Source organism: Cetorhinus maximus, chromosome 34 (assembly GCF_964194155.1).
Source record: "Cetorhinus maximus chromosome 34, sCetMax3.hap1.1, whole genome shotgun sequence".
Classification (NCBI taxonomy): domain Eukaryota; kingdom Metazoa; phylum Chordata; class Chondrichthyes; order Lamniformes; family Cetorhinidae; genus Cetorhinus; species Cetorhinus maximus.
Genome location: NC_135912.1, coordinates 2,944,313 through 2,956,639, shown reverse-complemented (window position 1 = coordinate 2,956,639; position 12,327 = coordinate 2,944,313). Strand labels below are relative to the sequence as shown.

Here is a 12,327-nt window from a genome sequence, read left to right as displayed (position 1 = left end):
AGGCTACAGCAGCCTCAAAGGGTCCAATGGCCCACTCCTGCTCTTACTTCTTATGTTCCATGGAATTTGCAGAAGAACAGGCCATTCTGCCCAACTGGTCCATGCTGACATTTATCTCCTACATGAACCTTCTTCCTCCCTATTTCATCCGACCCTAGTAACCGATCTTTTCTCTACAAGTGCTGAATAATGAGCCTGAATTAGCCAACTTTCTCAACAGGTATGGGGACACCTGGCCAACAGTAGCCATAACATGACTGAAATCAACATTAGGCTTTGCAGGGGGAAAGGTGAGTCAAGAATTAAGGTATTAAATTTAGACAAAGCAGGTTTTGGCAGGACAAGTTGATAATTGATCAATTTAGCAAAATACCGCAGATGCTGGAAATCCGAAACAAAAACAAAAATTGCCGGAAAAACTCAGCAGGTCCGACAGCATCTGTGGAGAGGAAGACAGAGCTGATGTTTCGAGTCCGTATGGCTCTTCATCAGGCTCTGTCTTCCACTCCACAGATGCTGTCAGGCCTGCTGAGTTTTTCCGGCAATTTTTGCTTTTGTTGCATGAATAATGGGAGCTGTTTGATATGTAATGGAAGGTGGACACCAAAATGGCAAGAAATGTAATTACGCAACAGCTTAAAAGCGAGAGTCCAGGAAGCAACAATTATAAGATCCAAGTTCTAAAGACAGGATAAAGTGATGCAAAATCTACAACTCTGATAATGAGGTGACTGAGAAGACCGAGGCTTACAGAGTTACGCAAGGGGGAATAGAAAAGGTTAATCTGTAAAAATGGTCCTGATTTTAACCAGCCATGATTCAGGCAGGTAGGTAGCAAGTTCGAATCATGTTAAGGCTATTTTAACTCGTTATCTTTGCCATCAATTCACTCTGGCTGGATGATATGTTAACGTATATTTTAACAGCCAACATTCCACTATATCTACTGTAGGTTGATTGCCAAAAATACAATCTTAGAACGGTTCCAGCACAGGAGGCGGCCATTCGGCCTGCTGTGTCCATGATGGCTCTCTGCAAAAGCAACTTAGTTGGTCCCACTTCCCCTGCCCTTTTCCCGCAGCCCTGAAAATTCTCTTCTCTTCAGATAATGAACCAATTCACTTTTGAAATCCACGATTGAATCTGCCTCCACCACACTCTCTAGCAGCGCATTCCAGATCCTAAACAATTTTTAAAAAATAGTTCTGAAAAACAGAGACGTGTTGCCGAAGTTTTTCATCTTGCACTCATCAGAGCAAATGCAAGAATGCCAACTTTCAAACGCTCACAACAATTTATGCCATAGGGGAAAAGGGTGCTGATTCAAGTCAACTCTGATTGGCTGTGGTGTCGCCATGGAGAAAGAAATGGGGAATTATAGCGCCCTAGTAATTCAAAAAAAGGTGCAAGGCTTGAACATATTCCTTTTGTTTGCAGAGTACAGGCCCCTGCGTATGAATGGATGTCGCTTCGAGCAAGTATAAATGAGCCAAGTTACGAGCTCAACACAAAAACAAAAATAAAAATACCTGGAAAAACTCAGCTGGTCTGACAACATCTGCGGAGAGGAACACAGTTAACGTTTCGAGTCCGTATGACTCTTCAACAGGACTAAAGAAAAATAGAAGAGAGGTGAAATATAAGCTGGTTTAAGGAGGGATGGGACAAGTAGAGCTGGATAGAGGGCCAGTGATAGGTGGAGATTGCCAAAAGATGTCATAGACAAAAGGACAAAGTGGTGTTGACGGTGGTGATATTAGCTAAGAAATGTGCTAATAGGTGACATTAAGGGTAGAAAGCAGGACGAGCAAGGTACAGATAGCCCTAGTGGGGGTGGGCTGGGGATCGAAATAGGCTAAAAGGTAGAGATAAAACAATGCATGGAAATACATTTAAAAATAATGGAAATAGGTGGGAAAAGAAAAATCTATGTAAATTATTGGAAAAAAGGGGGATCGGAAAAGGGGTGGGGATGAAGGAGAGAGTTCATGATCTAAAGTTGTTGAACTCAATGTTAAGTCCGGAAGGCTGTAAAGTGCCTAGTCGGAAGATGAGGTGCTGTTCCTCCAGTTTGCATTGAGCTTCACTGGAATATTGAAGCAGGCCAAGGACGGACATGTGGGCATGACAGCAGTGTGGTGTGTTGAAATGACAAGTGACAGGGAGGTCTGGGTCATGCTTGGGGACAGACCAAAGGTGTTCTGCAAAGCGGTCACCCAGTCTGTGTTTGGTCTCTCCAGCGTAGAGGAAACCGCATTGGGAGCAGCGAATGCAAATTGAGGGAAGTGCAAGTGAAATGCTGCTTCACTTGAAAGGAGTGTTTGGACCCTTGGACGGTGAGGAGGGGGGAAGTAAAGGGGCAGGTGTTGCACCTTCTGCGGTTGCAACGGGAAGGTGCCGTGGGAGGGGGTTGAGGTGTAAGGGGTGATGGAGGAGTGGACCAGGGTGTCCCGGAGGGAATGATCCCTGCGGAATGCCACCAGGGGAGGTGAAGGGAAGATGTTTTTGGTGGTGGCATCATGCTGGAGTTGGCGGAAATGGCGGAGGATGATCCTTTGAATGTGGAGGCTAGTGATAAGTGAGGACAAGGGGGACCCTATAATGGTTCTGGGAGGGAGAGGAAGGTGTGAGGGCGGATGCGCAGGAGATGGGCCGGACACGGTTGAGGGCCCTGTCAACCACCGTGGGTGGATAACCTCCGTTAAGGAAGAAGGAAGACATGTCAGAGGAACTGTTTTTGAAAGTGGCATCATCAGAACAGATGCGACGGAGGCGAAGGAAGTTACGATTATCTTCCATTGCTGTTAGTGTAGCTATTAGAGTGCTCAGGATTGTTCAGCAAGTGTTGTCCAATTGCATAATCACATCCAACAGTAGGCGTTTTGTTTTGGCTTTTGCAAGTGCGGACAGGTTAAAGGTTTTCATCATGTCACCTTTGGCCCTTCTCCTATTTACCTTAAATATGTGTCCCCTGGTTCTCAACATTTCCACCAGTAGGAACAGTTTTTCAATCTCGCTCTACTTTTTCCAGACTTCTCGTGATTTTGAACGCATCTCTCAAATTCCCTCTCACCCTAAACATCCCTCTAAAGGGATCTTTCACTCGGCGGAGAGACTCTCGCCGAGCAGACGTTCTAAGGGCCACTTACCTTAATCAGGTCGAGGAGGAGGGAAGATTTGAACATCCAGTCAAGTTTCATGTCCTCTTTTGCGATGAGGTCCTCTAGGCTCCCCCTGGAGCAATGCTCAGCGACAATTGCAAGGATGCCGCAGTCATGGAAAAGCCCCAGGAACGAATTCACATTTTCATGCCTCATTTCCCGGATCTGGAACGATCATTTATGTCTCTTGTTACATAGAATTCACATCACAGGGACAGGCTATTTGACCCAAATGGTGTTTACGCTCCACACAACCCTCCACTTCATCTCACCCCACCAACATATTCCTTTCTCCCTCGTGTGTTTATCCAGCTTCCCCTTAAATGTATCTATACTAGTCACCTCAACCACTCTCTGCGGTAGGGAGTTCCACACTCTCTGGGTAAAGAAGTTTCTCCTGAATTCCCCGGATGGATTTATTAATGACTTATCTTATATTTATGGCCCCTTAGTTTTGGAATCTCTCAGGTGGAAACATCTGCGCAACGTCTACCCAATCGCAATTTTAAAGACTTTGCATCAGGTCCTCTCTTTTCTGAGAGGAAAGAGCACTAGCCTATTCAGATATTCCTGATAAATATAGCTGAAAAGGGAGATGTGCTGCTGAAGCTTTCCGTCTTGCACTCAACAGGACTGACACAAGAATGCAAAATTTCAAAGAATCACAATTAACTTATACGACAGGAGAAAGGGGTGCTGATTGGTTGGCAAGTCGATTCTGATTGGCCAAGGCGTCACCACGGAGAAAGCAACAGGGAGCTATAGGCTCCTGGGTAATTCAAAAAAGGTACAAGGCTTGAACATATTCCCTTTATTTGCAGAGGAACCCATGTATGAACGTATATCACTTCTAGCAAGTGTAAATAAGCCACGTTGCGAGCTTGACTGATTATTTTAAATGGATTGTTAGTGTAGCTATTAGCGTACTCAGGATTGTTCAGCAAGTGCTGTCCAATCACAGAAGCGCAGCTAACAGTGGACATTTGTTTTGGGTTTTGCAAGGGTGGGCTTGTTGAGTATGGTCTGTACTCTGCCTATTCTGAACGACCGAAGGGACGTGCTGTTTGATTCCAACAGCCAATCGCTGGGATGGACGGCCTTTGTGCCTGGCTTCGCAACAGCACCGAAATTCATACGCGGCGTCGCTCAATTGTCGGGTAGGCAGAACGTCTTTTTGGACTGACAGCAGCTTTGGCAACACGTCTCTCTTTTCAGAAATATTCAAGTTTCTGTGTTACCAAGTGACGGTTTAATAGATAATAACCTCTCAGTTCTGGTATCATCTTTGTAAATTTTTTTTCTTTTGCACTGTGTCCTTTTCACAATATAGAGGTGGAATTGGACACAGTATTCCAAATGTGGCCGAACCAAGTTTCTAGACATGATTATCATCACTTTTCTGCTTTTCAAGTCCATCCCTGTGGAAATGAATCCCAGCGCTATCTTTAAGTTTTTTTAAATGGCCTTTATGATCGGTGTTACAACTTTTAGCTATTTAGTGTATCTGTAACCCCCTCCCACGACTCCCCCGCCCAATCAGATTCCTCTGTTCCCTTTACCCTTTTAAATTTCTATTTTCCAAAGAGTGCGAGGCATCCTTATTCTTCCTACCAAAGCGAAACAACAACTTGCACTTATACGGCACCTTTTAACACAACAAAATGTTCCAAGGGGCACTTTAGAGGAGTATTATAAAGCACCGAGCCATATAAGGAGATATTAGGGCAGGTGACCAAAAGCTTGGTCAAAGGGATGGATTTTAAGGAGCTTCTTAAAAAGGAGAAGAGGGGGAGGCGGAGAGGTTTAAGGAGGGAATCCCAGAGCTTAGGGCTCCCAGGCAGCCGAAGGCACGGCCGCCAATGGTGGGGCGGTTAAAATTGGGGGATGTGCAAGAGTCAAAACTGGAGGAGAGCGGAGATGTCCGGGAGTTGTAGAGCTGGAGGAGATTACAGAGATAGGGAGGGTCAAGGCCCATTGGAGCATTTGAAAAGTTGAAAGATGAGAATTTTTAAAATGAGGCGTTGTTTAACATTTGCCAATTACACTCACATTCTCCATTTATTCTGTTGCAGTCTTCACCTGTATTAACCCGCTCACCACAACCTATGTGGTGTTGCCCACAAATCCCGGAAATTGTATTTCCCCGTTCAGTCCATTATCCCATTAAAGTTTGATAAAAATTTCTTTTTCCTTTTTTAAAATGAATAGTTTGTATTTTTGCCCAAAGCCTATGGGGCTGATAAATTAATCCAACATCACCCTGCCCTGAACAGGTTACCAAGGTTCTAGATTCACTCCTTCATTGATGCTTAACTATCTGATCTCAGTCACGAGTCTGTTGTTGAGTGAAGATGGAGGGACGCACACACCGACGGGTTAGAGGTGGAGTAAGGAACAAGGTGCTGATGGAAGGGGAGATACGCGAAGGCAGTAGCAACTGAAAGGTTGAAGATAGGAGTTGGAGGGACAGATGCAATAAAGGGCTGGAGACGGAGTGAGAGAGACTAAGGGATTGGAGATTGAGGAAAAGAGACACTGAGGGATTGGAGATGGAGGGAGATGGACTGAGGGGTTGGAGGTGCAGGGAGAGAGTCACTGAGGGATTAGAGATGGAGGGAGAGAGACACCGAGGGAATGGAGATGGAGGGAGAGAGATGAGGGATTGGAGATGGAGGGAGAGAGACACAGGGATTGGAGATGAAGGGAGAGAGGCACACAGGCATTGGAGATGGAAGGAGAGAGACACTGAGGGATTGGAGATGGAGAGAGAGAGACACTGAGGGAATGGAGATGGAGGGAGAGAGATGAGGGATTGGAGATGGAGGGAGAGAGACACAGGGATTGGAGATGAAGGGAGAGAGACACTGAGGGATTGGAGATGCAGGGAGGGAGACTGAGGGATTGGAGATGGAGGGAGAGAGACACAGGGATTGGAGATGGAGGGAGAGAGACACTGAGGGATTGGAGATGCAGGGAAGGAGATGAGGGATTGGAGATGCAGGGAGGGAGACTGAGGGATTGGAGATGGAGGGAGAGAGACACTGAGGGATTGGAGATGCAGGGAAGGAGATGAGGGATTGGAGATGCAGGGAAGGAGATGAGGGATTGGAGATGTAAGGAGGGAGACTGAGGGATTGGAGATGTAAGGAGGGAGACTGAGGGATTGGAGATGGAGGGAGAGAGACACTGAGGGGTTGGAGATGCAGGGAGGGAGACACTGAGGGATTGGAGATGCAGGGAAGGAGATGAGGGATTGGAGATGGAGGGAGAGAGACTGGGGGATTGGAGATGGAGGGAGGGAGACACTGAGGGATTGAAGACAGCTGCACAAACACACTGATGTTCTCCATTCAGGCAGATAACATTGTTGATGAGCTTGGCCAAAACTGTAGAGAGTAAGTGGAAATTTTCCACTCCTGGTTCTAAAGCACGTTTGATTTACCACAGGAATTGAAGAAAGGTTAGAATAACTCACCCTAGAGAACACAGATTTGGTTGAGGGTTTGATCTCAGTAAAGCTTCCACTCATTATCTTCTTCAGCCAAACCCAGTCCCCCTGTACGAGTGAGATCACAGATTATATCAACCATTAAAGTCAGAAAATAACACAGCCATTCGGCCCATTGTGCCTGCGCCAGCTCTTTGAAGGAGCTATCCGATTAGTCCCACTCACTACAGCCCTGCAAGTATTTCCTTTTCAAATATATCTGATTCTATTTTGCCAATGATGCCATATGTATGATCTTAGACCTGCCATCCATATTCACCCCAAAAAGTGTTTAATGGTCACCTAGCAAAACAGAAAATCATCCCAATTAGCTTGTTCAGTGTCCTTGCCTTCCTACCATTTGACCTCCATCTTAAATCTCTTTATTTGCAATTTGCATAAGCAAACCTCCGACCAATATAACTTACAACCTAAGAGTGTTTTTGGGAATGTCTAGGATAACTCAAAGGTAGCGATATGCCCTTTTGAGGCAAAATTGCTATTGGATTGTGTGTATAACTCAAAACGAGTATTCTTCATGCAAAACCCTTTTTTGTATAACAGGCTAATTTTCTAATCAGATTTATTTACACACATGATTACAAAGGCTAGTAAATAGTATTAGAAGTTGTCAAGCGGCCAACAAATAAATCATCCATAATATCTCTTTGCATTCCATTTAAATTAAAGGTCACCTATTTCTTGGGAGCACAAGCTAGAATTGTTGCAGCCTTCTGCAAAATTATGAAAGTGCTAGTTTAAACCAAGTTGAATGCATTCCTGGGTATCTTTGCTCCCGCATTTGAGACAGAATCAGCTGTCACTCTAAAGCTTTGAGACAGAGCACGGCTTGTGTTACGAAATATCGGAGGTGGTATTACCTTTTAAGCTGTGAGTAAAATCGAATGTAAAAAGCTGTTTTTGTTCCAGCCACATAAGAAATGCAGGAACATGAGAAATAGGAGCTGGAGTAGTCCACTCAGACCTTCGAGTCTGCTCCGCCATTTAATAAGATCATGGATGATCTTCCACCACTTTCTCACTCTAACCCATTTTACTCGATTCTCTTAAGAGTCCAAAGATCTATCGATCTAGGTCTCTAACGCACTCAATGACTGAGCACCCACGGTAGAGAATTCCAAAGATTCTCAAGCGTCTGACTTTAGAAATTTCTCCTCATCTCAGTCCTCGATAGCCAACCCCTTATTCTGAGACTGTAGCCCCCTAGTTCGATTCTCCAGTCAGGATGCCATCGGTCCTGATTGTCAAGCCCTCTCATAATTTTTTACATTTCATTCAATGAGAGATCACCTCATATTCTTTTTAACCCCAGAGAATATAGGCCCATTCTACTCAGTCTCTCCTGATACGACAATCCCAGGAATCAATCTAGTGAACCTTCTTTCTCTAAGGCAACATACGTCCTTCCTTAGTTAAGTTCTCCCCAACTCAGCCGGACTAGAATGGTTGGTGCGGGAATGAAAGAAGTTACGTTTATGTAGCGCCTTTCATGACCTCAGGACGCCCAAAGCACTTCACAGCGAAGGCAGCCCATTTTTTGAAGGGTAGTCACGGTTGTAATGCAAAAAAAAACCCAAATTATTATTTATTTTTCTTACTTATTCACTCTAGGGACGAGACCGTTGCTGGCAAGGGCAGCATTTATTGCCCATCCCGAGTTGCCCTCGAGAAGGCGGTGGTGAGCCGCCCTCTTGAACCGCTGCAGTCCATGAGGTGTCGGTGCGCCCACCGTGCTGTAGTTGTTTGATACAACCGAGTGGCCATTTCAGAGGGCAGCTGGGAATCAACACACATTGCTGCGGGTCTGGAGTCCCACGTAGGCCAGACCGGGTAAAGAGGGCGGATTTCCTCCCCAGACGCGTCTTTACGACAATCCGGTCGTTTCATGATAATTAGAAGTGAGGATAGCATTTTATTCCCGATTTATTAATTAATTGACTTTAAACTACACCCCCCCCCCCGCCACCCCCAAGCTGCTGTGGTGGGATTTGAACCCTCACCTCTGGAGGCTCTGGAATACTGGTCCAGCGACATTACCACTATGCCGTGTAAATTGGAGAATTACTTAAAAAGCTATAGCAAGTAACACCACTTGCTTAAAATTGATGCGCTGCACACCCGAGAGAGAGGGGGGGTGAAGTTACCTCATATATGGCCACGTTACTGGTTTCTGGAGTAGCGGTTGTGAGGCTTTTCCCCGACATAGAGTGTTTGAGGGTCTTTGTGCTTTTCAAGTCTGAGACGCTTCTCCCTAAAACAGACGTTTCATTCTCACCGTTCAGCCTCTGAAAGCGGACATCAGCACAATAACATAAGAATTCCTAAGAACAGGAAAAGGCCTTTGGCCCAGTGGGCCTGCCCTTTATGCTGTACCGACCCCAACCGACCTGCCTTTCTACCGACACGCCGCTTAATCCTTTGGTGGCACGGCGAACTGTGAGGAGGGTGGTGTTAGACTTCAAGGGGACGCAGGCAGCCTTGTGGAGTGGACAGGAGCGTGGCAGACGAAACTTAATGCAGGGGAGTGTGAAGTGATACATTGTGGTAGGAAGAACGAGGGGAGGCAATACAAAATAAAAGGTACAATCCTAAAGTGGGTGCAGGAGCAGAGGGACCTGGGGATATGTGCGCACAAATCATTGAAGGTGGCAGGGCAGGCTGAGGAGGTGGTTATTAAGGCATACGGGACCCTTACATAGAGGCATGGAGCTCAGAAGCAGAGAAGTTACAGTGAACCTTTATAAAACACTGGTTCGGCCTCAGCAGGAGCACTGTGTCCAATTCTGGGCACTGCACTTCAGGAAGGATGTGAAGGCATTGGAGGTGGTGTTCAAAATCACGAGGGGTCTGGACAGTGTAGATAGGGAGAAACTGTTCCCATTGGCGGAAAGGCTGAGAACCAGAGGGCATTGATTTAAGACGAATGGCAAAAGAAGCAGAGGCAGCAAGAGGGGAAACTTTTATACGCAGCGAGTGGTTAGGATCTGGAATGCGCTGCCTGAGAGTGTGGTGGAGGCAGATTCAATTGTGGCTTTCGAAAGGGCATTGGATAATTAGCTGAAGAGAAGATTTGTAAGGCTACTGGGAAAGGGCAGGGAATGAGTTAAGTTGCACCTTCAGAGGGCTGGCAGGGACACGATGGGCCAAACAGCCTCCTTCTTTGCTGTAACCATTCTATGATTGCATGACTCATTGAAATATCCAACAACTTGTTGTTACTTCAAAGAGCTTCCCATGTAATTTATCCCACTCTGTTCCTCTTTGGCTGAACAGGTCTCTGCTAACATTCCTTCAAACGTTCAACTTCCTCTGTTATAAACATGTCCAGAACAATCTGTCTGACCACAACGGACGTAAATTGATTGCAATGTCCATCCTTAACGCTGCCTAGTCCAGCCGCCCATAAAACCTGGTCCAGGATTAGAGTTGGTCATAAGAGCAGATAGGTGCAGGGGTAGACCATCGGGCCCCTCGATCTCAGATGCAAAGGTAATCGCTGTCCGAGCATCTGCAGCTCTCTGGAGTAGAGAATTCCAAAGGTTCACAACCTTCTGGATGAAGAAATTTCTCAACTCAGTCTTAAATAGCCAATCCCTTATACTGAGACTGTGCCCTAGAGTCCCTCACGAGGGGAAGCATCCTCACAGCATCTACCGGTCAAGCCGTCTGATGTTTCAGTGTAGTCACTTCTGGTTCTTCTGAACTCCACAGAGGTATGGGCCTACTCTACTCAACCTCTCCTTAGAGGAAAATCCCCTCCATACCAGTCTGTTGAACCTCTGTTGCACTCCTTCTAAGACAAGAACATTTTTCTCAAGGTACAGAGATCAAACTGCACGCAGTACTCCAGCTGTGGTCTTACCAAAGGCTTGTCCTGTTGCAGTAACCTTTCCTCAGCACAAAGTGACTCCTACTCCCTCCGAAGTTCCAATGGACCCAACAATTCCCTGTTCACGCCTGTGGGTGTTCCTAATTATTTTCGCACTTACAATAGGGCCAATCACCTGTCATAGACCCTCACGGTGTAGATACCCTTGGGACCACAGCTGATGTTATTGCTGAGCAAGCCAAGCCTCAGAATGAAGTCTGTCTCACCGATCATAAACCTCTTTTTTATATTGTGAAAACGAGGAGGGAGAGCTACTGACCTCAAAAGCATAAGACTCCAGTAACACCTTTAGAATTTTAAAAACTAAAGGTTTATTAAAAAGAAACAAAAAATGTAAGCACACAAGATAAAAGTTACACAGTTAAAATAGTCTCTCAGAACAACACCCGAATAAAACAGGCTTGGTCAAAATTAAATTACCTTTCTGGCAACAGCGCCTTATAGATTTTTAAACATAAAAATCCAGTAATATTACCCAAATCAAGGAATTGCTGTCGCTTTTACAAAGGGACACCTCACGACTTCTCAAACACTTCAACACTGATGTGGAATTCCAAAAGGAGGTTCCCTAAAACAAAGCCTTTCCTGGCTTAGTACTGAGTTGCTTTCTTCAGTTTAATCCTTTCACAGCTTTTCAGCACTCCAGCACAAAGAAGCTGTCTTCAGTGGGCATCTTCCCCCACCCCCCACAGCAACTCTCTGCAGTTAAACAACCCTTTCCTTGAATATCTTTTACCCTTTCCATCTCAGGTTCCATTGTCCTCACAAACACCTCTTTGAAACCCAACTTCTCCGAATATAAAAATCTTTCATGTTCTCTATTTCACCTCTATTTCCGCGTCACAACATTTAATATACCTTCCCCTGAGTGCTCAAGGAGCCCTGTAAGATGGAAATTTCCCTGTCACCTCTGAATTCCCTTCTGAAGTTCAACAGCTGAATACCAATTTCCCCACTGAGCTCACATTGCAACTTTCAGATCCAACCTATTAACTCATAACTCAAATCCACCATGACCTCTCATTACAAATGCACAAATCTAACCCTTTTAACCTTTCACCTCTCAGGCCTCACAGACAACCTGTCTCTAGTAACCTTCCCCCTGTTTAATTAACCCTGAACACACACCCCTATAGCTTTCTACACAGGCAACGTAATCACAAAAATATACATCTCTTTTCACAATACCCAGTGCCCTCCTCATTCACCGCCATTGTACAGAATCTGTGGAGAGATTTGTACGCGAGGGTAAGAATTTTAAAATCGAAGGGTTTGCCGGGACCCGGTGCCAATGGAGGTCGACGGGCGCAGGGGGGGTGATGGGCGAATGGGATTTGGCGTGACTGAGGACATGAAGGGGCAGCAGATTTTTGGATGAGTCTGAGGTGCGGGTATACTGAGACCAAGGCTGCAGACCACCCCCCTACCTTGCGGCTGAGCTCTGCGTTGATAAACATGAGGTCATCCAAGCTGAGGACGATCTTGCTGGGTCCTGTCAACAGTTTGGAGTTTATGGAAGTGGTTCCTGTGGAAGGTTAAGAAAAGGTTGCGTGGGTGTCCTGTGTTGGCAAGTTTTGTTTAACCTCATTTCTTTCTCCAGGCTAGCCCTTTGCCCTACTCCTTCGTATCCCAGCCTTGACGGACATGGTATACGGACTGGCAGCATCGGCGGAGAAGAAAAGAGTTGACGTTTCGAGTCCTCATGACCCTTCAACAGATGTTCTGCTGAAGGGTCGTGAGGACTCGAAACGTCAACTCTTTTCTTCTCC

At 45.8% G+C, this 12,327-nt stretch overlaps 1 protein-coding gene across 1 annotated transcript in view; it reads right to left on the bottom strand.

Moving 5' to 3' along the window:
• Positions 1 to 8,944, bottom strand: part of LOC144671757 (retinal guanylyl cyclase 1-like) — a 36,024-nt gene extending 27,080 nt beyond the window's left edge. The window contains exons 1-3 of the mRNA XM_078533774.1: positions 8,814 to 8,944; positions 6,637 to 6,717; positions 3,150 to 3,326 (exon numbers count right to left, since the gene is read on the bottom strand). Coding sequence (XP_078389900.1) covers positions 3,150 to 3,326; positions 6,637 to 6,717; positions 8,814 to 8,873 — 318 coding nt within the window. The 5' untranslated portion in view covers positions 8,874 to 8,944. The remainder of the gene's footprint in view (positions 1 to 3,149; positions 3,327 to 6,636; positions 6,718 to 8,813) is intronic.
• Between the last annotated feature and the right edge of the window lie 3,383 nt (positions 8,945 to 12,327).